The sequence below is a fragment of the Cavenderia fasciculata genome, assembly GCF_000203815.1.
Source record: "Cavenderia fasciculata unplaced genomic scaffold Scf_ET2XIPL01COFD4-5, whole genome shotgun sequence".
In the NCBI taxonomy this organism is placed as follows: Eukaryota; Evosea; class Eumycetozoa; order Acytosteliales; family Cavenderiaceae; genus Cavenderia; species Cavenderia fasciculata.
Window position 1 is genome coordinate 1036864 of NW_004457695.1, and position 24933 is coordinate 1061796.

The window sequence follows — 24933 nt, forward strand, 5'->3', positions numbered from 1 at the left end:
AAAATAAATTTTAATTAAATTTCATTTTGTTTTTTTTCGGACCGACGCAGAGATTGATAGATATCTTTGAATGAAGCTCATTTGTAGTTTTAATGGATAAATGATTAAATGTTGAAAGATTCACTGTACACCAGAGTGTCAACCAGAAAAGATTTCTTAAAACATGCATCTGACAAAAGAGTAAGAGATAGTGATAAAGTAGTACGATCGATCATATGACTAACCTGTGTTCTTTTCAAACAAAAGATGGTGAACGATTATTGGTATTGACAATAATAAAACCAAAGGAGGCAGGTACTGAAGTACTTGACGCAATTGGTGTCGAGTCTTGTGCCAGCTATAAACCCGGCATGCGTATTGTGTGGCAACAAATCAAAGGTTACACCAAACATGATCATCGTGCATGTTTATGTTGTTGTGTTGCGTTTGGGTTTGTATCCACACGATATGCATGCTCTCATGAATGTACCTATTTTAATAGAGACATTTATGATTCTAATGTCAAGATTGATGGTTTAAATTAATTCTAATCTAAAAAACACAAAGGTGTCAGTGAATAATAAAACAACATCAAATCATTTTGAAATTCATCCATCCCTCCCTTCATCATCATCATCAGCTGATGATGATAATTATAATTGTTTGTTTGTTATTGATTAGAATTTATGTACATATAACATAGTTAAATTAAATTATTAGATTTGGTTGATTTGATTGTGTGGAATATTGAATATTATCGATGATGATTGGTTCATTATTATTATTATTATTTGTATAGAGGTACATTAGGAATGTGAATGATAGTGATTATTATTATTATTAATTATTAGTTATTAATTATTTAAATTTAGGATTTAATTGAAGATCTTTCTATTTGTTTTTGAGCATCACGTAATTTAAATACCAAGTCTTGTAGTTGATCCAAAGTGCATGCAAACTCTACTTGTCCTTTTTGACCTTCCTCCTTTTCAGTGGTAAGATTGATCATGTAGACGGGAGTGTTTACCTTTTCAATTGAATTACTCTTCATAAAGTAATCGAGACGCCAGTTGACATCGATGATATGTGGATAATGGAAATTGGTAATCGACAAGTATTTTCTAAGTTTGGTTCTATTGTTTGTGAAATATTGAATAATAACATTGATTCTATTTGATGTTAATTTTTGTTCTTCCAATATACTCCTACACAAAAGTAAATAAAAAAAGTGTAAGTAACCCTATCATCATCATATATAATCATCTTCTTCTTTGTTGTCTTACGAGATTGTGTCATTATCAATATTCAATTTCATAGATTCCAATATAAATGTGATTAATGCAGAATAGGTTTGTTTAATTGCAATAATATCTATTCCTTTTAATGATCCATTATCTAAAAGACAACACAATGTAGTTTGTTAGTTCTCTCTCTCTCTCTACTTGGTGTTTCTATATCTCTCTCTCTCTCTACTTGTGTTATCTTTAACTTTCATACAAGTAAGCGTTTCTTCAGTGTCAGTCTTTAGTAAAACAGCAAATGAACAATCTACAATAGTCTTGAATGCCTCGGTTGGTATAGTCTTTTCATCAGACAAGGCTTCTAATCCTTTGATGACATCTTCACTTAGATTCATATTCATTCTTTATATTTATATCTATACTATATATATTTATATATATATCTGTGATTATCTATCTATCTTATCTCCTACTAATACTAAAATTAAATTAAATGAATGATAATATTTTTTGCAGTGAAAAGTCATGAGAATCTTTAGATCATCAGCTTTATTTATCTAATTATTGTTGTTCATAATTATATTATATTATTATTTGAACCTTGTATATTCATGTTTATATTAACAAATGAAGTGAAAGCACTCTCTACTCTAGCTAGAGTGTACTTCTAATTATTATTATTATTTCTATGTGTATACCAAGTGGTAGCATTTGGTAGAGACAGATAGAATGATAACTCATTCACTTCAACTACCAAATACTTTCTCATCATCATCATTCTCATTTAAAAACATGTTGATCAAGAGAGAGATAATGGCTATCAGTATAGATAATATACCAATACCACCTGACAAGTATAAAGGTTGTGTTGGGTCATTATCACAGTATGTCAATGAAAACAAGTCATTGTTTGGTATACAAGAAGGTGTCATGTTTGATCTATACGAAGGTGACACTTTACTTGGTAATGTTACTCCTCTTACTTCACTTGGTCATGGAGTTCATTCAATAACTATTAAAAGTATGTTTCTTTTAAAAAAGAAATAAATATTTTATTTATTTCAACTTATTAATTTCTTTTCTTTTAATTATTAGGATTAATAATAAATGAAGATAAAATTAAAAAGGTATCATGTCAAGATTTTGAATACATTTCAAAATGGTTTAGTGAAAGATACAAGGTTAAAGATAAATCAAATAGTTTGACTGAAACCACATTACCAATCACTGATAGAGAAAAGGTATTTGATATGATTGTATCATCCACCATGAAGAGATATATGAATCGTTTGGCTTTTGATAAAAAGGATCCTCAATTTATTGTGATCTCTGGACCATTGGGTATTGGAAGGAGTAGAGTTTTGGATGAATTTGGTAAACATACTCTAGTTGATGGACTTCCTACTCAACAGATTAATATTAATCTGTCGTATGGACCAGGATCGGAATTTGGATTGATTGAACAGGATAAATCGGCTGCACAGTCTATTTCCCTTAGAATCCTATACCAGTGGTTTGGAGTGTCGGTTGGTGAAACATTTAAACAATTTTGTTTAAATCTATCCGACACTTTTGATTTGGGTACGATGGATATATTTTCAAGTATTTCAATCATTGCCACTTCACAACTCGCTACTTTGAATCTCGATCTACCAACCATGATCAATATAGGAGTTGATGATTTACAAAGGATTCCAAGGGAAAAGGTATACAGGTTACGAAAAATAATAGAATATTTGGCCGACCTTTTAGTCACTCCTCCTTCCTCGGTTTTATTCTTTAACATTTGTTTATCGACAACTGATCCTCAAACGGTTATATCTCATTGCACGTCTCCAGTGTTTCTTATAACTATACCACCACTTTCATTAGAGTCATCAGTAAAGTTGGTTCAACAACAATTAAATTGTACAGCTCCCACTCCAAATAATATCCTCAAGGCTATTTTATTCACTAGGGGATGGCCAGGCCCGTTGAGTATGGTGATTCAAGTTCTCAAAAATAGAAAGGATTTTCAAAGCGTCAATACATCAACAATCGTAGATTCAACATTGCTATTATTGCAAAGTGCTTATGGGTTTTCTAAAGCCAACACTACATACTCGTTATTGGTTGCGTTGACAATATCTGGACTCGCGGTCAAAAGAGATTTATCAACACTTCCAGCAAGGGACTGGGAAGATCTCAAACTATTTGGATGTAGAGAAAATCAAGTAACAGGATATCCCCTTATTTTTATAATGGCGTTTCTTCAGAATGGGAATCGGAATGTATACCCTCATGTGGAACCGATTTTTTATTCTTTAGAAGTCATCCTCGATCTAATTCAAAGAGTTTCTTTTGGACCACATGAATTCAAACAGTTTTGTTATCACCTTTTTATTGTCAAGATGTACTCTATTCACTTGCTCTATTGGCTTGGTATTGGGTTGAACAGACCATTGGCCACAGAGTATGAGGTTTCGATTCCTCTATCGGTACTCATCCTAGGACAAAAAGATACATATTACTTTTGTCAGAAATTTTCCTACAAAATACCGTTGATTTTAGTGGATCGCTCGGGAATGCCTCCTCTTAAACAACCAGAGTCCCCAAAAACACTCTTTCAAAACTCTATCACCCTCAACCAATCGGAATCGGAACTGGGTCTTGTTGTTAGAGGAAATTCTTCTTGTATAAAGGAGGACCACACAGATTTCCTTTTGTGTTTTCTCCAATTCAAACAAAACTCAGAGAAGGAAAGGGCAAATGAGTTGGATATTAAACAGATTTCATCAATCTCTTCATTGCATAAAACTATTCCCTCCAATTGTAGTATCCTTACACTTTCAAACTCATCGTTTTGGCTCATTAAAGGGATTTCAGACAATCACCAAATTTATATCTGTATGAACAGTACAGGTGCCAAGTTCTTTACTGTGTTTGAAGATTTTCTTGGACTATTGAATAAATAAATTTATTTGTTTTAACAATTTTAAAAATCATCGAATACTTTATCGATATTTATTTATATTTATTTAAAACAAGTTTTTTTGAGAATTTATTAATCGTTATTATTATTTTGTTGTTGTTGAGGGTTTGGGATCACATCCATTTCTATTGGGGGTTCACCATTTGGTCTGTTGGTTGAGAGTCGCTTCAAGAATAAAATGACTGCTATTACTATAATAGTGAATAGTAACACTGATAATACTACTGCCATGATTATATTTGTCCATTGTTCAGAAGAAGTCTCTGTACATTGATATGGCAGATTGGAGTCATCATCAAGAATGAGTCCGTTGAAAACAGGATCGAGTTCAACTGATTGACTAAACTGTGGGATATGAAAAGTAGTTAAAAGATTAAACCTTGGTTATTGATTTGTTGAGAGAATGTATCGTCTGCAAGAACTGTGACTTTAGATGGCATGGTTGTAGAGTTGTCCAAAATCATTCTACTCGCTATCTTGCAGTTGAGAAGTGTTCTTCCAACTTGAATTCGAGTCCATATGATTTGATGACCAGGTGATGCGTCACTCCCTGTCTTCATGACGCCACACTCGTCATATTCAACTGAATCTGATCTTGTGTGAAATATGACTTGTAGAGTGTTGTACGGCGATGACCATACCCAGTCAACGATTGTAATCGTATATTTGAGAGAATTTGATGGCATTTGCATATCTTCACTGGCAAAGGTATTGATGGTGGTATTATAGAATTGACCAATTTTGATTTGGATCTTGGTCGATTGATTGTTGATTGTACCATGGAATATTGATTCATTAAAAGATGTCAGATTATCTTGTGTTTGATTGACTTGTGTCCAAGATACTGAATCCATCGAAATTGATCGAATGATTGATCAATTTCTCGAATGATTTGGATTCCAGTCGTAATAATCTCCTCGCATATATCATATCCTCTTGTTTTGGAATTCATCAGTCGCTTTCAAGGTTTGGTGTCTTGATATTAATGAGTATTGTTATTATTAATTTTAATCACTCTTTACTGTACTGTAATCTGAATTGATAGATTGCTGTCATTGTGTATGTTTGCTGATTGTTGTCGTTGTGTTTTAACTATCGATAGTAGATACTAGTTTGTTTATACAATGATGATGATAAACTCAACAACATGTTTGTATGTTGTTACACCTTGATAATAGTACAGCAAATACCAAGTATTAGAAGAGAAGATAGATACACAACATGACCAATGAAGAGGAAAAAAAGTCAAGGTAATTTTAGTAAAATAAGTAAGTTACTTTAAATTTATTTATTTATTTATTGATTAATAATCAACAATTCTCTAATAATGGGTCATAAACAATACCACATTGGCAACTTCCAACAATCAGATATATATACAGACTTGTTGATTTGAATAGTTGTGGAATGAGCGAATGATCTTCTAATGACGGTCGATATTTTTGACTTTGCCACCAACCTAAATTGGCAATGTATTTGCCTTGGCTGATTGCTTCTTGATGGTTCTTCTTCTCTTTAATAGAATGACTATCAATATAATATAGAACAATATTATTGGTAGAGCTATTGCAAGGACGATGATTTGCCATTGTTTAAATCTTAATTCTTGTGTACATTGACCTGGCACATCGGTTTGAGTATGAATGGAACCAATATTAAACAATAAAACCATTATTACTATTATTATTAAATGTGACATTGTTGAATAATATTATTTATGTGTAGTAATTATCTCTTCTTTTTCTTTATAATTGTTATAGTTTACACATTTAATTTTGTCACTTTGGTATTTGTTGGCTGATTAATCATTTTGAGTGATTGCCTCTCAAAAAAGATCGATTTATTTTTTCGGAAGGTGGTTTGTATTGTTGAGATAAAAATCTCATATACATCCTATCCTCTCTCCTTCGAGATCAGTAGTTATCTTTATATTTTTAATTGTTTTGTTATATATATCTATATGTTGTTATGGTTTTTGATATTTTAATTTATTATTATAGTTATTTAATTATTTATTATAGTCAATTTTTTGATAAGATGATAAAACATAATGATAATTATTAATATTGAATAATGTTGTTTTCTCAATGACCAAAACCAATGACTTGTTGTTGAGACGTTTTAAATGTCTTTCGAGAATGCCAGTGAATGTAAAATCATCGCTGGCTCTAAAAGCAACCTTTTCGATACAAGGACTCTTTGCAATGGCCTCCAAGAGTGGTTCTAGATGTTTTCTTTTTTCTTTTTTAAAATCACTATAACAACCATAACTACTAAAGGTATTGCAAAAGTCGATCGATTTCAATGAACTGCTACTCGACATGATCAATGGGATGAGGAGGTGAATATTACCTACATTTGTATTGAGTCGCAAAGTATGTAGATTGGAGAGTGGTCCACTGTACTTGAAAATACTCTCCATTCCTACTATTCCATCGGAAAAGGTATAATTGAGTTCCAATACCTCGATTGATGGTGGTACCAATGGTCTCTCTTTGATATGGATCATAGAGCAGCTACATAAATAATCCAAGTAGGTTTGAGTGTACACCACCCCCACTGAACTTGAATCTTTCCTCTTACTATGAGATCGGTGATGGTCGTTGGTAATAGGTTGAATGGATATGGTGTACTTTGTTCGGATCGGAAATACAACTTTGTAATGGTTCGAGGTATACTTGAAAATACTCGACCCAAGTCGATATTATTACGTTCATTATTATTTAAATCCAAATGCAATGATTCGAGTTGGTGACAACTACCCAATACTCTACATATCTCGTCGGTTGATGTTTCTCTCTTGGCACAATGTCAAGCTGTTGTAAATGTACAAATACATCGAGTGGAGCATAGGTGATAAAACCAGAGATCTTGAATTTCTTGAGTGTTGGTATAGGTCTCTCGATCAAAGATGTCCATTCCGGTTGGCTATAATCAAATTCTAAATTGTCATTGATCTGGATACCCGACACTTTGTTGTTGTTGACGACCTCTTCTCTAAACCACTTTGAATTGGCAGCAATGTACTTGGTGTTGGTATAGTCTATATCTTGAATGACGAATTGAATGTTGTGATTGGCACTTGATAAAAGACTGAGATTGTGACGACTGAATCGATTGTACTCTTCAAGTGTCTTGCCTCTTGAAAGATCGATAGTCCAAGGAGATGTCAAACAAGCAGCAGTCAACTGTCTCCATGTTTTTGATACACTCGCCAGTGTATACATAAATAGATCTTGATTGGTCACTTCTTGTTGTTGATATTCATTCTGTCGATGACTACACAACAAATAAATAATCTTTGATTGCACTGTCAATGGTAGAACGACACAACTACTACTACTTTTAAAATAACTATTATTACTTGTTGATTTAGTTGCTTTTGCTCTTTTTTTATCTCTATTCTTTCGTTGTTGGTCTAGTAATGTACTGATCATCGAAGATTTAGATGATGTCTTTTGATGATCGCGTATCAATCTTATAGAACATATGATTCTCAGATCTTGTTTTTGCATACTCTCCAACTCATCCTTTGTTTTTGTTTTCTCCCTCTTATCCTTTTCATCGTAATAATAGTCATCATCTATATTTTGACTCATCTATAATAATATATATATATATATTCTGAATGAATGAATGATAGCAAACTTCTAGTTCATACGTATGAACTACTATAAGAAATATTTTTTTACCTCTCCAAGTCATATAACACATGTAACCATAAATGCATGTCATTGATCTGGATACCAGACACTTTGTTGTTGTTGATGACCTCTTCTATAAACCACTGTGAATTGGCAGCAATGTACTTGGTGTTGGTAGTGTGTCAATATCTTGAATGACGAGTCGAATGTTGCGATTGTTGATATTCATTCTGGCGATGACGACACAATAGAAAATAATCTTTGATTGTACTATATATATCAATGGTAGAACGACACAACAACTACTACTACTATTGAAATAATCATTATTATTATTACTTGTCCGGACGGTTCATATATGATAGTGGGATATAGCAGTTGTTGAATTGATTGTAATGTATGTTGAATGAGATAGATTGTTGCTTGTTGTTGATGAATTGATTAAGTTGATGAAGTTCTTGCTTCATTTTTTCTTCCATTGAATCTTAAGACAAAGCAAACAGTATTTGATTTTGATTTTAAAAGACAATAGACCACCAAATTAATTTTTTTATTTTTTTTCTTTGTGTGATCTTCAAGACTATCAGAACTATCTTCATCTACAATCAAAGAAAAAAGAAAGAGAGAGCTAGAGAGATCGGCGGTTGAAAGAATGCTAAGATCATAAAAACATATTAAGATCATGATGAGCTCAATGATCATATTACATATTTAAACAGAAGAAAATGTATTCTTTTGTATGCATAAAGAAGCAACAGGATTGAAATAGAATTATTTATTTATTTAACCTTTAATCTTTATAGAGATATACTGTTCACATCTGATATCTTCGACATTCGTCTGAAGACATTTCAACTATTCATTGGTAGAATTAAACTAAATTAAAACAAAAAGAGGATTACTAATCTTTTTTTTTTTTTTGTTTCAGTCAGTCATTCATTCATTCATTCATTCATTCATTCATTCATTCATTCATTCATTTAAATTTAATAATGGATAAAGACGAAAGGATATTTCGTTTAGAACAGGAGCTTCTACAATTCAAGCAATTGTTAATGAATAAACAATTAAATCAAACAACTCAACACCAACAACCAAATCAATCAAATTATCCATCAAACCAACAATATCAATATCAACCACAATCGAATCAATCAAATTATCAATCAAATTATCAATCAAACCAACAATATCAACCACAGAACAATTTAACAACTTTATCAATCTCTTGAACATTAGCGCTTTTTAGGATCGTCAAGACGTTTGGTGAGACCAAATATTGGAAATATCAAAGTGGAGAAAGTACTAGAGTCAATCGATACCCTTTCAAGTTGAATCAATTGATTGTTCTCGTATGCACTCTATATTTGATCGATCAATCATTTGATTCAACTTGAAAGGGTTTGGTTGCTTCTTTGATCTTATAATTATCGTCGTATGTAAATAAAAAAAATCTTCTTTCAAGGTTATAATAATACAATTTTAATTTATTTAATTTATTTATTAAAGTCAATTATTTCAAAAGATGATAAATCATAATGATAATTATTAATATTAAATAATGTTAATTTATCAATGATTAAAACCATTGATTTGTTGTTGTTGTTGAGACGTAAATGTGTTTTGAGAATTGGAATAAATGAGCTGGTGCCCTTGAAGTAAACCTTTTCAATACATGGACTCTTTGCAATTGCTTCCAAGAGTGGGTCTAGATGTTCTAGGTTATCATCTCGATAATAACTACCATAGGTAGACCAAAAGTCGATACATTTTAACGACCTACTCGACAAGATCAATGGAATGATGAAATCGATGGAATCTACGTTTGTACTAATTCTCAAAGTATGTAGATTGGGGAGTGGTCCACTACGCTTGAAAATACTGTCCATCACATATGATTGATTCTCATCGTGCCAGAAACTAGTTCTGAGCTCCAATTCTTCAATTAATGGTGGTACTAATGGTCTACCCTTGATTGCGATTGTTATTGTTGTTAGTACTAACCATATTAGATTGAGATGGAGATGTTTGATGGGTGAAGAAGGGGATGATAAGAAATCAGCACATTCCATTGATGGTAGTCCGTATTGATGTATCTTACGGACTGACGAGTTATTGGCTAGTATATAATCATAGTATATTTGGTTACCAGATTGCCTAGAATCCCATACGATCAGATCGGTAATAGTATTTGGTAAAAGGTTGAATGGCATATCGTGGCAAAAGCGACGTATACACAACTTTGTAATCTTTCGAGGTATACTTGGAAATACTGTGTCCCAGTCGATACCAACGTCACACTGTCTTGTCGTATCCAAATCCAATGAATCGAGTGATTGACAATTGTCCAGTATACAGCAGAGCTCGTCGGTTGTCGTTTCACTGGACTGAATGATAAGTTCTTGCAAGTGTACAAACAAGTCGAGATGAATCACTTGCAAACTTCCATAGATCCTTAATTTCTTGAGTGTTGGTAACGGTCGATCGATCAAGTCAATCCATTTGGGTGGTCTGCCATCACATCTGTATGCACTGATCTGTATGCATGATGTCTTGTTGATAACGTCTTCTATAAACCACTTTAAATTGGCTTTAGAATAGATAATGTTGGCTTGTATCTTTTCTGTCGGCACAGATTCAGAATGGTCATCTATGAGTTGAATGTTGTGATTGGCACCAGATAAAAGACTGAGAGGATGGCTACTGAATCGATGGTACTCTTCAAGTGAGTGTCTCCCAAGACAAATGTACCAAGCAGATGTCAAACAGGCAGCAGTCAATCGTCTCCACATTTTCGATACACTCGCTATTGTAAATACAACCTGATTTATCATATCAAGTTGATATTCATTCTGTCGATGACTACACAACAGATAGATAATCTTTGATTGTATTATCCATGGTAGATTAGTCATGAATTATCTTTGATGACTCATCAAAGTAATATATTTAATATGAGTGAATGAATGAATGAATGAAGTTTTTGATATACGACCGACGGATATTCTTTTATTTATTTATTTAATTAATTTATTATAATCAATTATTTCAAAAGATGATAAATCATAATGATAATTATTAATATTAAATAATGTTAATTTATCATTGATTAAAACCAAAGATTTGTTGTTGTCGAGACGTTTTAAATGTGTTTTGAGAATGTCAGGGAATTTAGACATAGAATTGTTTATAGTTCTAAAAACAACCTTTTCAATACATGGACTCTTTGCAATTGCTTCCAAGAGGTTGTCTAGATGTTCGTCTGCGTCTGGGTTACCATTTCGGTAATAAGTATAGGTATCACAAAAGTCGATGGATTTCAATAAACTACGACGCGACATGATCAATGGGATGAGGAGGTGAATATGATCTGCCCTTGTACTGATTCGCAATGTATGTAGATTGGAGAGTGGTCCATTGTACTTGAAAATACTCTCCATTACTTGGAATTCATTGAGATGAAGATCAAGCTCCAACACCTCTATCAATGGTGGTATCAATGGTCTCTCTTTGATTGAGAATGTTGGTATACCAGTTGGAATGAGATGGAGGTAGAGGTGTTTGATGGTAGATGAAGGGGATGAGAAGAAATCAACCCATTCCAGAGATAGAAAGCCGGTTTGAGAGATTCTATTGATCATAGAGCAGCTACGTAAATAATCCAAGTAGGTTTGAGTGTACACCAAATTTAGATGTCCTCTTACTTTGAGATCAGTGATGGTCGTTGGTAATAGGTTGAATGGATATGGTGTACGTTGTTGCGATCGGAAATACAACTTTGTAATGGTTCGAGGTATACTTGAAAATACCTTGTCCAAGTCGACATTATTATTATCAATCAAATCCAAATGCAATGATTCGAGTGTGTTGCAGCTATCCAATATACGACATATCTCTTTGGTTGAATTTTCTTTTGGAGTAATGTCAAGCTCTTGTAAATGTATGAGCATGTCAAGTGGCACCAAGGTGATACTGGTACAGATCTTGAATTTCTTGAGTGTTGGTTTAGGTCTCTCGATCAAAGACGTCCATTCCGGGTTGCCATGACGACTGTCATTGATCTGGATACCCGACACTTTGTTGTTGATGACCTCTTCTTTAAACCACTGTGAATTGGCAGCAATGTACTTGGTGTTGGTAGTGTCAATATCTTGAATGACGAATTGAATGTTGTGATTGGCACCTGATAAAAGACTGAGAGGGTGACGACTGAATCGATGGTACTCTTCAAGTGTCTTGCCTCTTGAAAGATCGATAGTCCAAGGAGATGTCAAACAGGCAGCAGTCAACTGTCTCCATGTCTTTGATACACTCGCCAGTGTATACATAAATAGATCTTGATCGGTCACATCTTGTTGATATCCATTCTGTCGATGACTGCACAATAGATAAATAATCTTTGATTGTACTATCCATGGTAGATTAGGATTGACATTACTACTATTATTATTATTATTATTATTATATGTTGATGTAGTTGCTTTTACTCTTTTTTTATCTCTATTCTTTCTTTGTTGGTCTAGTATCATCGATACCATCCAAGATTTCGAAGGTGTCTTTTGAGTGAAAGGTATTGATCTTATCGAACATATGATTCTCAACTCTTCTATGAGCAGTCTCGTCAACTCAAACTCTATATATTGCTTCTCCCTCTTATCCTTTTCATCATAATAATCGTCATTATCTATTTCTTGACTCATCTAATATTCTTGAATGAATGAATGGTCTTCACCCTCAAGCTCAAACAGCTTCAAACTTTTTTTTTTTAGTATTTATTTTATCTATTTTTTTTTATTCAGAGACCATCAACATTGACATTTAAATGAATGTATGATGATTGACTAACTAATGCTTCCAAATTCTTCCTCTCAATGTGTTTCAAATAATGTGTCTATGTCGACATTGATTTCAGAAATCTACCAACAATCTTTGCATCGTCTTTCCATGATGTCAAGTTTTTAAACCCGGTGAGCAATACCTTGACGATTGATTGATTGAGTGATCGATCTTTTATAATGATCGATGTTGGTTGGGTATGGTTTCGACCAACTTTGTTGCATTGTCAACACTTTTTGTGAGGAATCTGTCCATGATACGGATCTTTCTGACTTGATTGAATAGATCGATTGGTGTAGTTTGGTCTTCTTCTTTATGATCGGCTATAAAGAATATTGCTTGATCTTTCTTTCCAAACCTCTCTAAAAAGTAGCGTTCGTAGTAGTCTAGGACAGTCAAAGTGGTAGGTCTCTTGATGATACAATACTGGTTGTTGATATGATTCCACATTTCTTGAGTTGGTCGCATAACAATATCGGTAAAGAGGGTATATGACACCAATTCAAACATCTTCTTTGATACCAATGCCATTGACTGTCGTTTCCATCGTTTACTATCCGGTCAACGAGGTTACGATTGCTGATAAAGTTGATTGACGGTGTGTACTCCATATCATAAAAGTATTGGTGTGCAGGGCACATATCTTGTCGACGAGGCAGATGTTGTTTGATTTGTGGTTGCATTTGAATGTATACAGATACTTTTACTTCCCTTTTCTCTCAATGAGAACTTGTCACGTTCACAAACCAGATCTCTTAATCGATCACTATACACACATGTACAAATACTTGAGCCAATCGATGCCAATACTAATATTCTCTTGATGGTATACCACGGTAGTAGTGCATATCCAACTTTTAATGGTGTTGTTGTATTGTCATTATGTGTAGTTGTTGTCGTTGTTGATCTATATCCAATACCATCTTTTGTTCATTTGATTTACAAATACGAGATAAATCAATCTCCCTCAAACGAGATATCTCGTATACATCTTGTTGATGGTCATCTCTATTTCTTTTCTTTTACTCATCATAAACTCTGGTGCTGATGAATAAATAAATAATTTAAAAATATTTTAATTTTATAGAAATCGCAAGGGTGAATTCATTTCGTTGTTGAATATACTTTATTTTTTAAAGTTATGTACAAACAACAAACAAACAAACAACAAACAAACAAACTTGATGATGAAGAATAGTCAAACAACATCAGACATTACACATGAGTATGATTTCAAACGATGGTCACCCGAACATGTAAAATAATGGGCTACAAAAGAAGTACAAGTGGATAACGATACACAGAAACTCCTTGTATATATATATATATAATAAAGTAGATGGAAGGAGTATAGCAGTGTTTACAGAGGCTCTGATTTTATTAAATGCGGCATAGTCGTAGCACCCGCAAAGAAGCTCTATCTGGCTGCTCAACCCCACGATCGTCATGAAGTCTTGTTATTCGTCGGTTTAGGGCACCCTCACCATCAACCACTGGTTACTACTAGTATTAATCACACACTAGTATTCGTGAACTCACTCACCTCGTCAATAATAATATAATTATTATTTTTATTTTTTATATTATTTTAAAACATTTTCTATATATATATAAAATATTTTATATATTTTTTACTCACTGAACCATCAAGTTCTTATAAAAATCATTCCTTTTATTTATTTATTTATTTATACCGAACCCTTTCTTTATCAGCTATTCAGGCTTAAGCCTTACCACCCATTTTCGTTTGTTCAGTCTCTAAATCATTTCATCTTCTTCCACAATGCAAAATGGTATGGTCACATAACAAGCATATAAATTAATATTAATTGCACATTTACTAATATTGACATTTATCTTTATTTTGACAGTTGTTTGGGTCTATTTCGAAGGTAACAAAGCTGCTTTCGAGCATGATGATCAAAGCGATGTAGGGGTTCTCAAGAACAAGTTTGGTCTTTTCTTTAGTCAGCCTCGAGATTCCTTTGATATCTATTTGAACGATGAAAAAGTTCCCTTGGATCTTTCAAACTCGATTTGCCGAAAGATTTTAAACTCACAGTTAGATTAAAGGAAGACCCCCTTAAAGGTAAGACCCCCCCTCTTGATATCACTCCGCATCCCTTCTTGGATCTCATAGACTTACCTTTCCTTTTTTTTTTCTTATTCAGAAATCAAGAAATTACAACCAATGGCTGGACCATTTGTTGATCGATCGGACTATCTAAAAAAGATGGCCGAGGTAGCGTTCAACAACTATCAGTACAAAGGAGTGCCAAACCAGGATAAATTACATGTATTTACTCTTATTGCTGGAGGCTCTGGAATAGGCAAGACAAGAGCAGCTTCAGAAGTAGCACACATTCCCAATTGCATTATCCAAAGTGTATCCAAAGACCAAGTGTTTGTTTCCTCACTCGAGTCACCTGTTTTTATCTCAATCAATCTAAACAGCAATGGTACCAACTATGACAATGTCCTGGACGACCCGAATACTAGAGATTCCGTTCGGATCGGGGCAAGATTTGCATATTCAAGCGGTATCTATGGTTTTGGATCGAGTCGTTCGGTTTTGGACCGCGCTGATCATCTCAAATATACTTTTGCCTATGTCTTTCAAGAAATAAAGAAACAACTGACCAAACCGAACGCGGTTATCATCCACATCGACGAGTACCAGATATACATTGACAAGTTGGTGATCAACCAACGTCTCACTTTGGAAAGCGCAAGATCTCAATTTAAACAAATGCTCCAAGAGATTGCATCGGTGATGAAAAGTGAGACAACTCATTACATTATCCCCATATGCACAGGAACATCCAGACATGACATCCATTTCCTCAAAACCGAGTACGGACAGAACAACGTCTACCTCAACCCACTAGTATCAATAGATGAAATAATGGACTTTTACTTTGCCACTGGAGAGACACCCAAAGAGAAACAAGATAGATTGGAGCTGCTACATTCATCACACTTTAAAATATCGCTATCTGATACTGGTTATATTGCACGTGACATGATCATGCTCTTGCAAAATACAAGTTCATATCCAACATCTTTTGCAGAGCAAACTTACAAGACCGTGTGTACAGGTAATCTCCGTCCAGAAGATACTACTTTGCAGTATTTATGTGCACTCTCCATGTCAAATACCCCAGTACTTCTACAAGATATACTCCCAAATGGTCGTTGATTGTTTAAATCCGACACCGGAAGAGACCACCTTTGTCATCTACACACCATTCTATCTTCTCAAATGGTACAACAGCTGTTTATCAAATAAACTATTTCCTCCCCATTTGCTGTTCCTCCCCAGTGGAAAAAGAGGATGGTTTTGGCAAGATCTTGGAGATCTGCTCTATTATTTTATAAGAGTTCTTATCAAATCCAATGCACTCTTAGAGAAACCCATTACCATTCAAAATATCTTTAGAGGTGCTATTGGATTGGATACTCTTCCAACTGATCCTCTCTCATTCTACCCCAAAGATGTAATGTATACCAGCAAAAATCTAGAATGTTAAAAAAAATAATCTATTTATTTAAATATGACTAACCAAACAGATCACTTTTCATTAATTTATTATTATAGATTGCAGATGAGGTACATTCAGACATTTCTTCACTCATGGTTGATATTGGGAAAGGATCGGTCGATATCACAACATTGCCGTTTATTCTTCGATGCAGTACTAATACCAAGTCATTTGATTATCGATTTGCCATCAAGTTGCAACAACCCCAACAAGGAGAAGTAACCTACCTTGTTTATGTACAAGTCAAACACTCGCATCTCGAAACAATAACATCGACATCATACAATGAATGGCTACGACTCGCTCTCAAGTGGTACTCTGACATCAAGAATGTTAACCCTCCTGCTCCCCTTCCCAAGAATAGAAGAACTCCAGTGGTGCAAAAAGTGTACTCCAAGATAATGGTTATCGTCACCAATCGAGTAGTTCCCAATGCTCAAGATTTAAGTTTGGATTTTTCCCAAGAAGCCCCTGGTCACCATCTTCTCATCATTCACAGGGACAACCTCGCCAACTTTCTCTCTCCAACCTTTGCGCACAGAGGTCTTGTCTCTCATATTTCTCAACCACCAACCGCAGTTTATAGACCGACGAGCACAATTTTTCAATCTCAAATGAACCATACAAATCATTAGATTTTTAGGTTTAACTATTCACATACTTAAAAAGCAACAATACATCTATCATCTTTAATACTACAACATATAATATAATAATTAAACTTTATATTCAATAAATTTGAACAAAAAAAAATTATAATTAAAAAATAATCAACTTGAAAGAGGTTGTTTGAAAGAAGATCAAATCAATAATTCCAACATGTATGTACAAAATAATAATAATATATATATAACCCAATTCTTTCAACAAACAACAATATATAAATAGGATTGCATATATGTGTAAATGCATTAAGAGGTTTAAATTAATTTTTTATAATTAAGTTTAGAGTTTAATGGACTGGAGCAGAAAGTGGAGGAGGTTTGGCATTTGGACCCATTTCTTCCATTTGAATGGCAATATCTTTTGGATAGTTGAGACTGAATGGAAGCTTAAACGAGACGATGAACAGCATGACTGCCAACACTGCAAGCAGTACAAACAAAAAGTGGTAGTCGAATGGGTAAAAGAGATCGTGACTGACCGTGTAGGCCAACAAACTCGAACCAATAATCGGACCAAATGTTCTGGAAATGGAAACCAAAAACATACCGATCGAATTACACAGACCCATGTCTTTGGGTAACGCTGAATTGCTAATCATAACAATGATGGTGATAAAACTAATCTCTGATGCAAACGATTGCATGAGATAGGTTGGGAAGAGGAGGATCCAAAAGATGGTTGGGTGTTGAGCAACGGTCGATCCAACCTTGGCAATGGTGAATCTTGAAAGTTCTGGTAAAAAGATCCAAGCTGGCAAGACAATAAGTAGTGATAGACGGAATGACTTTACCAGACCGAGCCACTTGGCAATCGGTGGAAAGACAAACGTCTGGATGAAAAAGGCAAATATACCAGCTGTACTTTGTAAAATACCAATATCTCTACTACTAAATCCATATCCTCCACCTTCAGGTTCTCCTGTATTTGGATTAATTGTACGTGTAATTGGTGCAAATCTAAATGAAAAAAATATTAATATTAATATCTCTGCGGCTCTCTTTTTTTTTTTGTATTTTTTTTTTTAAATTTTACATACACAGGGAAACCTTCTTCAAAAATAGTAAACATAAAACCTAATAATGCATAAACTAGACATGAATAGATGACTGGTTTATCCTTGATGAGTTCGTATACGCTACGTGGGTTTTCAGACAAATCTTCGTCTTCACCGTCGGATTGCATTTCAATGGATGATCCGAGTTGTGGGAGATCGTCGGCACGTTCCAAGTCGGCGTCGTCGTCAACGCCATCTTCGTCTTGGATATTTCCTCCTCTTTCTTTGGTGTCCAACAAGTTGAAAGTGCCCATTGTCGATCTGAACAATGTGCGCACTCTCTTGCTGAGCTGCTTGATGTGTCCGAGAACACCCGAGGTGTTTGTGCTGCTGGTGCCGCCACCAGCTTTTTGTCTGTACTTTTTGGCCAGAGATAAACTTGACTTGCTATACTTGATCGTAAACGTCTTGGATTCGGCCAAGTAAAAATAGGCCAATACAAATCCAATAATTGAAAATGTAACACACATTAAATTTGGTAACATGTATGGGAATTTGCAAAAAATCGATGATGATGATGTAATTTGATTAGAACCAGAGTCAGCAGATGAAGACATAATATTCTCTTCTTGATCAGGATCAAATAATCCAGGATACTGTTTACAAACATTTGAAAAGAGACCACCGATTAAAGGAGCGACGATACCTCCAATACTCCAAGACAATCCGATAAATGAAAAGGCACGAGCTTGGTTGGTACTATCTGTAATCTCACCAAGCATCGTTTTGGATACCGCCACATTGCCATTGATCAATCCCGACAAGAAACGGAATGCCAGTGCCATGGGATAGTATTTTGAAAAGCCAAAGAAAAACATACATGTCATCGACCCCAACAATCCAATCAATACCGATGGTCTACGTCCCTTATAATTTGAAAACCATCCCCAAAAGAAACTTGAAAATAATTGTGATGCATAATATGTTGATGCTAAAAATCCAATATAATATCTTAAAAAGAAATAAGGTTAGCTAATTTACATTTACTTTAATCTTTTTAATTTTCTTTCATACCCTAATGTTTTCTCTTCAGAGGTTAGATTAAAATCTTTTACCATTGAACTAATGTATGGGAAAATGGCCAAAGCATTGATTGCATCACACAACATAATGATAAATATAGCAAATATTTTCATCTTTGGAAGTGGTGTAACCTTTTTTCCTCTTTTAATGGAACATTGTCTTGTTCTTGTTCCTCTTCGTTGTCTATTTCTTGATTCTTCTTCTTGATTAATGATTTCGGAGAAACACCGTTTTCATCACCACTGTCATCACCGTGTTGATCAGAAGTAATAATATACGATGCTCCTCCTATTCCATCTTCATCGACGATTTGTAAATCTTGAAATTGACTCGTTTCATCATCATCATTATTGATAATGTCTTCTGATTCTTGAATTGTCATTATTATTATTGTTTAATAAATAAATATAGATCTCGTAAAAAAATATATATATCCTTTTACATATAGTTTTTATCTGTATATAGGTAAATATGAAGAGATTGATGATGATGATCTGTAAGTGAAACCTTATTCCAACGACGAGTGAATGAATAAAATACGAAGATGAGAAAGAGAAAAGAATGCTAACTTTACAACTTATTGTTGTTGTTGGGAACACCAACAGTGATCAATGATGGTCGGAAAGAGAGAGGAGCCTCTCTTTGGGGTTATATCATAAAATCTCTCTTTAAACCAAACCTGCAAAGCAAACAAACGTTTGGTGAAAAAGAACGCGCAAGTGGTGCAACCAGGGGGAGACACACCGAATTCGTCGATGGCCCCTAAACTCGAGGGAGAATTGCGTATCGATTCCTTTTTTTTTTTTTTTTTACAACAAAAGAGTCGCTACAGACCCAAAAGAGGTCATTATACTTTTATACATTGAGACTGTTATTTATAATATTATAGTTTATTTTATTTCAATTTCTAGAAATGGTCGATCTTTGTATTGAACAAATACTTGAAATTTTTGTTCTGCATCAAGGGAAACGAGAAACTTGATACCATGTCGGGGATAAACTTTCTTGGTTTCCTTTATCTTTTCTTCCATGTATTCAATCTATATAAAGAAGGAAAGAAAGAAAGGGATTTCATTCATTAATTGTCAGATTATATGTAAATAATATATAATGATTAGGTAGTCCATTCATACCCTTCCTCTTTTTGTTCGATACTTTGAATAGAGACACCAAACTAGAACCAAAACAAAGATAAAGATGCTTGCAGCAATACATATATAATATTTTTGGGAGGCCGAGCCAACAATGACTAGAATAAATGCCAAAAAAAATCAATATCACAAATATTACATAGTAGGGTGGACTTGAAAGTGAAGCTAATTCTGATTCTTCGATATCGTCAATATACCGAGAACTCTTTCTGGGTAAGAAGGTGTTCAATCTCTTTGGGTAGAGTTTTGATACAACGTAGTTTTCCTCTACCTGGCACTCCAGACTCTTTCAATATATCTTTGTCAACTAATTCCCTTTTAATTTCTATTGTTTTTTCCATTATTATTATTATTATTTATTTGTAGTATAATAATACTACAAAAGTTATTAAATTTATGTTATATCTCAAGTTGAAAGACATTACATATATTTAATATTAATACCCAAAAAAAAAAATATTTATTTAAATGGTTGGATTCCCTTAAATCCATACAAATATTGAGTGAGGGGATGGTTGAACCAGATAGAATAGAAAATCATAGAAAGTGTAGGATACCCCCAGAGTTTGTCGAGGGAGATGATCATCTTTATGGTTTGTTATTTTCACCAATCGTCTGCAACTAATACCCTCCATTTATTCATTTGAAATCTAAAGAGTATATAGCAAACCATAACCATGGATGGTCAGGTTGATGGTGATTATGATGATGATGATTTTTTTGAAACTTTATTTGTAATTGGTTGTCTAATTCATCAGTCAATTAATTAATTAATACTTCTAAGACTACTATTTTCTGGTTTGTAAAAAAAAAAGATTAAAACTGTGAATGTATATTGAAAAACTTTTTTTTGTTTGATGTCAATGATCAACAACAAAGATACGTTTTGTATAGTTAGAATTATAGATAGATAGACATATTCATAACAACAAACAAACAAACAAACATAGCAAGCAGGCATAATCAACCACAACCACATTCATTAGAGAAGAAGACTTTTTGAAAAGATCATCATTCATTCATCAAAACAACAACTTCAAATTATACATTCATTGACTTTTTATCTTTAAAAGATTCAAAGTTCACCTCAACCTATTTATTCACACAAACGCAGCAGCAGAAGCATATACACACACACACACAACTTCATAATAATAATAATATAAATATCACAGATATAGACTTACGACAACTACTACTAAACCAGTAGATTACATGTATACACATATTTCTCTTACTTCTTCTTCTTCTTCTTTTCCCTTTTATTTTTGTATATAAAACTCTTATTTCATATTATATTGCAATAGCATCATCATCATCATCATCAACATCATCAAAAGAATAACAATCATCATATCATCACTATAGTAGTCGACTGAACACCAAAGGAAGAACTACAATCATGGTGGACAAGAAAAAAGTAAAGGCTAGCAGTAGTAGTAGTACTAATCCACAACAGCCACAAGGAGGAACTCCAAAAGTACAATACAATAACAATCATCATAATCAAAATAATAATAATAATAATAATAATAACAATAATAAAACATATATAAATGGTAGTAGGCCATCATCTAATAATAATAATAATAACAATAATACATCTACTTCTACAACAACTACGACTACTGCTATAACACATACACCAAAATTAAATATAAGACAATTAAACATTACGAATAATAATAAGACTAGTAACATAAACAACAATAACATCAACATAAATAATAACAATAATAGTATTAATAATGTCATATATAATAGTAACAACAACAATATATCATCAGAAAATAATGTACAGAATAATAAATTAGATACAATAACCATTTTAAATCATACAAGTATAGAACATCAACAACAACAACAACAAGTGACTGAAAGTAAACCATCAGAACAACAACCATTATTAGAACAACAACAAACATCATATGTACCCCAAGATATCATCATTGATATTATCGATTCACATTCAAATATTTCACATAACAATCATCATCATCATCATCATCATCATCAACAATCAGATTCTTTAATCCCATCTCAACAACAAGAACAACAAGAACAAGACAGCAGTAATACGAATAATATAATTGAAAATAATAATAGTAAACAACAACAACAATATTTTAACAACTATAATAATACACAAAGAGATAAATTATCAAATATAATAGTTCGAAATAATCAATCAGATATAACCAATGAAATTGTACAATCGATTTCAAGTATCAAGTTTGGATCATTTACATCCGAAATATGGGAGCAACTAGAGATGACCCCTTCATTTCAACTGCCCGAGGACTTTTCTTTTCTTTCCATCGACACTTTAGAAGACCCGTTGATGCGTATATTTAACCAAGAACAACAGCAACAACAACAATACCAAGATGAACAATACCAACAATACCAACAAGAACAACTACAATATCAACAACAACTACAATTAGAAGAAGAACAATATCATCAAGAACAACGACAACATTATCACTATCAAGATGATCAAAATAATATCCCCGAGGAATTACAACCATTATTATTACATCAAGATAATGATAATAATAATGATGATCAAATACAACATCAACAATCACAACAACAACCATCGACCAATTTGAATGAAGATAATAATATATCTTCAACTTCTACTCCAACACCAATTATTACTTCTACTTCTACTTCTTCTTCTTCAACTTCAACAACTTCTGTTTCAAAAAAGAAAAAGAAGAAAAAGAATAAATCAAAATCACCAACTACTACAACAGCAACAACTATAGCCACTACTACTACTACAACTCAACAACAACAAGTATTGGCTCCAATAACCAATAATAATCCAATATTGGAACCAACAACCATGGCATCAATGATAGCCAATGTTAATCAAACACCAAATACAAATGCACCAATTCAACCATTGTCACCAAAATCTACAAATGGAAATGTATCATCATCTTCTTCTTCTTCAAATACTACAAATACTAGTACGCCTATTAATTCACATGTACAAAACAATACAGCTCCACTTTCCACCACTACTACTACCACCAATACAACAGTCACACCAATACCACCAGTGACCAACAATTTGGCCAATTTATTGATGCAAATCCATAGTACAAGCACAACTGCCAACACTGCAACCAAACCACCAACACCTATATCCACTACAAACGGTGCCTCTAGCGCCATTCAAAAGAAGTTATCTTGGATTAGAGGTTTTGATGAACACATTTCCAAAATGAAAACTTTACCCTATCAAGCAAAGGGTATGGTAAATACTTCAAATACTTGTTTTATGAATGTCGTATGTATAAAAAAATATATTGGTAAAGTTTAATATTTTAATAGTTGTTAACTCTTTTTGTTTATTATTATTATATAGATCTTACAATCATTAATTGGATGTCAACCATTTGTAAAGTTATTAAAATCAATTTCAGATAGTGAAGGTCCAAGTCAAACAAAATATCCAACTTTACATCATTTGTAAGAAACAACAATAGAACAATTGTTAATTATTACTATTGTTTTTTTTTACTAAACTTTTATATTTCCTCTTTTTTCCCTTTTAGAAAACAATTTCATGATGATTATTTTTCAACAATACAAGTATCAAATAATACAAGTAAATATGTTAGTTCACCTCAACCAATTAATCCAAAATATTTTGGTGATATCGTAAAGTCATTTAATTCGAAAATTGCACCACCATCTCCTTCTCCAATCATCCCATTCTCTGTACCCATTTCCAACAAAAAGAGAACAAAATTGACCATTTATGAAGCCGTTCAACAACAATCATTGAATAGTTGTCAACAAGATGCTCAAGAATTCTTGACCTATTTTTTAGATTTAATTCATGAAGAATTTGTTTCCCTATTAAGTATGAAAAAAAAATAGATAATCTATTATAACGTAAATGATATTAATTTTCCTTTTTTTTTAATTTTTGCAGAGGAAATTGAAGGACCAAAAGAAGAAAAACAAATGGTTCAACCAATTTTAGAGCCAACCACCAAAGATAATGATGGATGGGAAATTGTTGGTGCCAAAAACAAAACCTCAACAGTCAATGACCATACCACCAATCTAAATGGTTCTCCCATTTCACAAATATTTTCTGGTACCATGAGAAGCAGTGTCAATAGATCAGAATCTAAAGAATCTGTTACTCTTCAACCATTCTATTGTTTACATCTTGATGTTAGAGTATGTCGAGAAACAAAAATATATTTTGAAACAAAAGTTTCAATGTATTAACTCTTTTTTTTTTCTTTTTCTTTTCTTTTTTCTCTTTAGCCTGAATCAGTTCATACATTAGAAGAAGCATTATCATTATTTATGAAAGAAGAAACATTGGAAGGATATACATGTTCAACCAAAGGAGTAGAAGTGACAGCGAGCAAGAGTATGTCGATTGAAGTACTGCCAAAGATCTTGATAGTACATTTCAAGCGATTTGCATACGACACAGAGGCACAAAAATTAGATAAATTCATCTCATTCCCAACCACCTTGACTCTCAAATCCCACAACTCCCACGCCCCACCACCATCACAACCACAGACATTTGCCAGTACCATCCTCGCCGCAGCCAGCGCCAAGAAATACTCGCTCCTCTCTGTTGTCAGTCACCATGGAAAAGGTTTATCACAAGGTCACTATACCTGCGATGTCTTGCAACCGAATCTTCAGTGGATGAGATTCGATGACGCACTCGTCTCTGAGATTACCGAACAAGAAGTATTGAATCGTGAAGCTTATTTATTACTTTACCAACAAGCTTAAACAAAACACAAAACAAAAAATAACTAAAATAACCTAAA

At 33.4% G+C, this 24933-nt stretch overlaps 15 protein-coding genes across 15 annotated transcripts; 6 read left to right on the top strand and 9 right to left on the bottom strand.

The window, feature by feature from the left end:
• Nucleotides 1–215: 215 nt before the first annotated feature.
• Nucleotides 216–524, top strand: DFA_07992 (uncharacterized protein; the record flags this gene model as incomplete). Its single annotated transcript, XM_004355442.1, has 1 exon — nt 216–524. One exon carries the CDS (start codon nt 216–218, stop codon nt 522–524), a length of 309 nt encoding a protein of 102 aa, XP_004355495.1.
• A 323-nt stretch (nt 525–847) lies between these two features.
• commd3 (COMM domain-containing protein 3) lies at nt 848–1621 on the bottom strand (the record flags this gene model as incomplete). Its single annotated transcript, XM_004355443.1, has 3 exons — nt 848–1184; nt 1263–1374; nt 1477–1621. The coding sequence occupies 3 exons, from the start codon at nt 1619–1621 to the stop codon at nt 848–850; spliced, it is 594 nt and encodes a 197-aa protein (XP_004355496.1).
• Nucleotides 1622–1949: 328 nt separating this feature from the next.
• DFA_07994 (uncharacterized protein) lies at nt 1950–4465 on the top strand (the record flags this gene model as incomplete). The annotated part of the gene is made up of 5 exons (XM_004355444.1): nt 1950–2241; nt 2316–2926; nt 3095–3433; nt 3611–3893; nt 4392–4465. The coding sequence occupies 5 exons, from the start codon at nt 1950–1952 to the stop codon at nt 4463–4465; spliced, it is 1599 nt and encodes a 532-aa protein (XP_004355497.1).
• A 91-nt stretch (nt 4466–4556) lies between these two features.
• DFA_07995 (uncharacterized protein) lies at nt 4557–5045 on the bottom strand (the record flags this gene model as incomplete). The annotated part of the gene is made up of 1 exon (XM_004355445.1): nt 4557–5045. One exon carries the CDS (start codon nt 5043–5045, stop codon nt 4557–4559), a length of 489 nt encoding a protein of 162 aa, XP_004355498.1.
• Nucleotides 5046–5650: 605 nt separating this feature from the next.
• DFA_07996 (uncharacterized protein) lies at nt 5651–5890 on the bottom strand (the record flags this gene model as incomplete). The annotated part of the gene is made up of 1 exon (XM_004355446.1): nt 5651–5890. One exon carries the CDS (start codon nt 5888–5890, stop codon nt 5651–5653), a length of 240 nt encoding a protein of 79 aa, XP_004355499.1.
• A 309-nt stretch (nt 5891–6199) lies between these two features.
• Nucleotides 6200–8064, bottom strand: DFA_07997 (uncharacterized protein; the record flags this gene model as incomplete). The annotated part of the gene is made up of 5 exons (XM_004355447.1): nt 6200–6682; nt 6775–6990; nt 7023–7790; nt 7840–7862; nt 7977–8064. The coding sequence occupies 5 exons, from the start codon at nt 8062–8064 to the stop codon at nt 6200–6202; spliced, it is 1578 nt and encodes a 525-aa protein (XP_004355500.1).
• A 763-nt stretch (nt 8065–8827) lies between these two features.
• DFA_07998 (uncharacterized protein) lies at nt 8828–9067 on the top strand (the record flags this gene model as incomplete). Its single annotated transcript, XM_004355448.1, has 1 exon — nt 8828–9067. One exon carries the CDS (start codon nt 8828–8830, stop codon nt 9065–9067), a length of 240 nt encoding a protein of 79 aa, XP_004355501.1.
• A 264-nt stretch (nt 9068–9331) lies between these two features.
• On the bottom strand, nt 9332–10750 carry DFA_07999 (uncharacterized protein; the record flags this gene model as incomplete). Its single annotated transcript, XM_004355449.1, has 1 exon — nt 9332–10750. One exon carries the CDS (start codon nt 10748–10750, stop codon nt 9332–9334), a length of 1419 nt encoding a protein of 472 aa, XP_004355502.1.
• A 102-nt stretch (nt 10751–10852) lies between these two features.
• On the bottom strand, nt 10853–12535 carry DFA_08000 (uncharacterized protein; the record flags this gene model as incomplete). The annotated part of the gene is made up of 1 exon (XM_004355450.1): nt 10853–12535. The coding sequence occupies one exon, from the start codon at nt 12533–12535 to the stop codon at nt 10853–10855; it is 1683 nt and encodes a 560-aa protein (XP_004355503.1).
• Nucleotides 12536–12793: 258 nt separating this feature from the next.
• Nucleotides 12794–13218, bottom strand: DFA_08001 (uncharacterized protein; the record flags this gene model as incomplete). The annotated part of the gene is made up of 2 exons (XM_004355451.1): nt 12794–12943; nt 13180–13218. The coding sequence occupies 2 exons, from the start codon at nt 13216–13218 to the stop codon at nt 12794–12796; spliced, it is 189 nt and encodes a 62-aa protein (XP_004355504.1).
• A 674-nt stretch (nt 13219–13892) lies between these two features.
• DFA_08002 (uncharacterized protein) lies at nt 13893–14742 on the top strand (the record flags this gene model as incomplete). Its single annotated transcript, XM_004355452.1, has 3 exons — nt 13893–13927; nt 14008–14177; nt 14543–14742. 3 exons carry the CDS (start codon nt 13893–13895, stop codon nt 14740–14742), a joined length of 405 nt encoding a protein of 134 aa, XP_004355505.1.
• Nucleotides 14743–14834: 92 nt separating this feature from the next.
• DFA_08003 (uncharacterized protein) lies at nt 14835–15510 on the bottom strand (the record flags this gene model as incomplete). The annotated part of the gene is made up of 3 exons (XM_004355453.1): nt 14835–14891; nt 14976–15107; nt 15469–15510. The coding sequence occupies 3 exons, from the start codon at nt 15508–15510 to the stop codon at nt 14835–14837; spliced, it is 231 nt and encodes a 76-aa protein (XP_004355506.1).
• A 66-nt stretch (nt 15511–15576) lies between these two features.
• DFA_08004 (uncharacterized protein) lies at nt 15577–16848 on the top strand (the record flags this gene model as incomplete). Its single annotated transcript, XM_004355454.1, has 3 exons — nt 15577–15800; nt 16051–16168; nt 16270–16848. The coding sequence occupies 3 exons, from the start codon at nt 15577–15579 to the stop codon at nt 16846–16848; spliced, it is 921 nt and encodes a 306-aa protein (XP_004355507.1).
• Nucleotides 16849–17165: 317 nt separating this feature from the next.
• Nucleotides 17166–19338, bottom strand: DFA_08005 (uncharacterized protein; the record flags this gene model as incomplete). The annotated part of the gene is made up of 5 exons (XM_004355455.1): nt 17166–17835; nt 17916–18636; nt 18754–18884; nt 18948–18995; nt 19088–19338. 5 exons carry the CDS (start codon nt 19336–19338, stop codon nt 17166–17168), a joined length of 1821 nt encoding a protein of 606 aa, XP_004355508.1.
• Nucleotides 19339–21509: 2171 nt separating this feature from the next.
• ubpB (ubiquitin hydrolase B) lies at nt 21510–24895 on the top strand (the record flags this gene model as incomplete). Its single annotated transcript, XM_004355456.1, has 5 exons — nt 21510–23411; nt 23490–23593; nt 23680–23990; nt 24063–24316; nt 24407–24895. 5 exons carry the CDS (start codon nt 21510–21512, stop codon nt 24893–24895), a joined length of 3060 nt encoding a protein of 1019 aa, XP_004355509.1.
• Between the last annotated feature and the right edge of the window lie 38 nt (nt 24896–24933).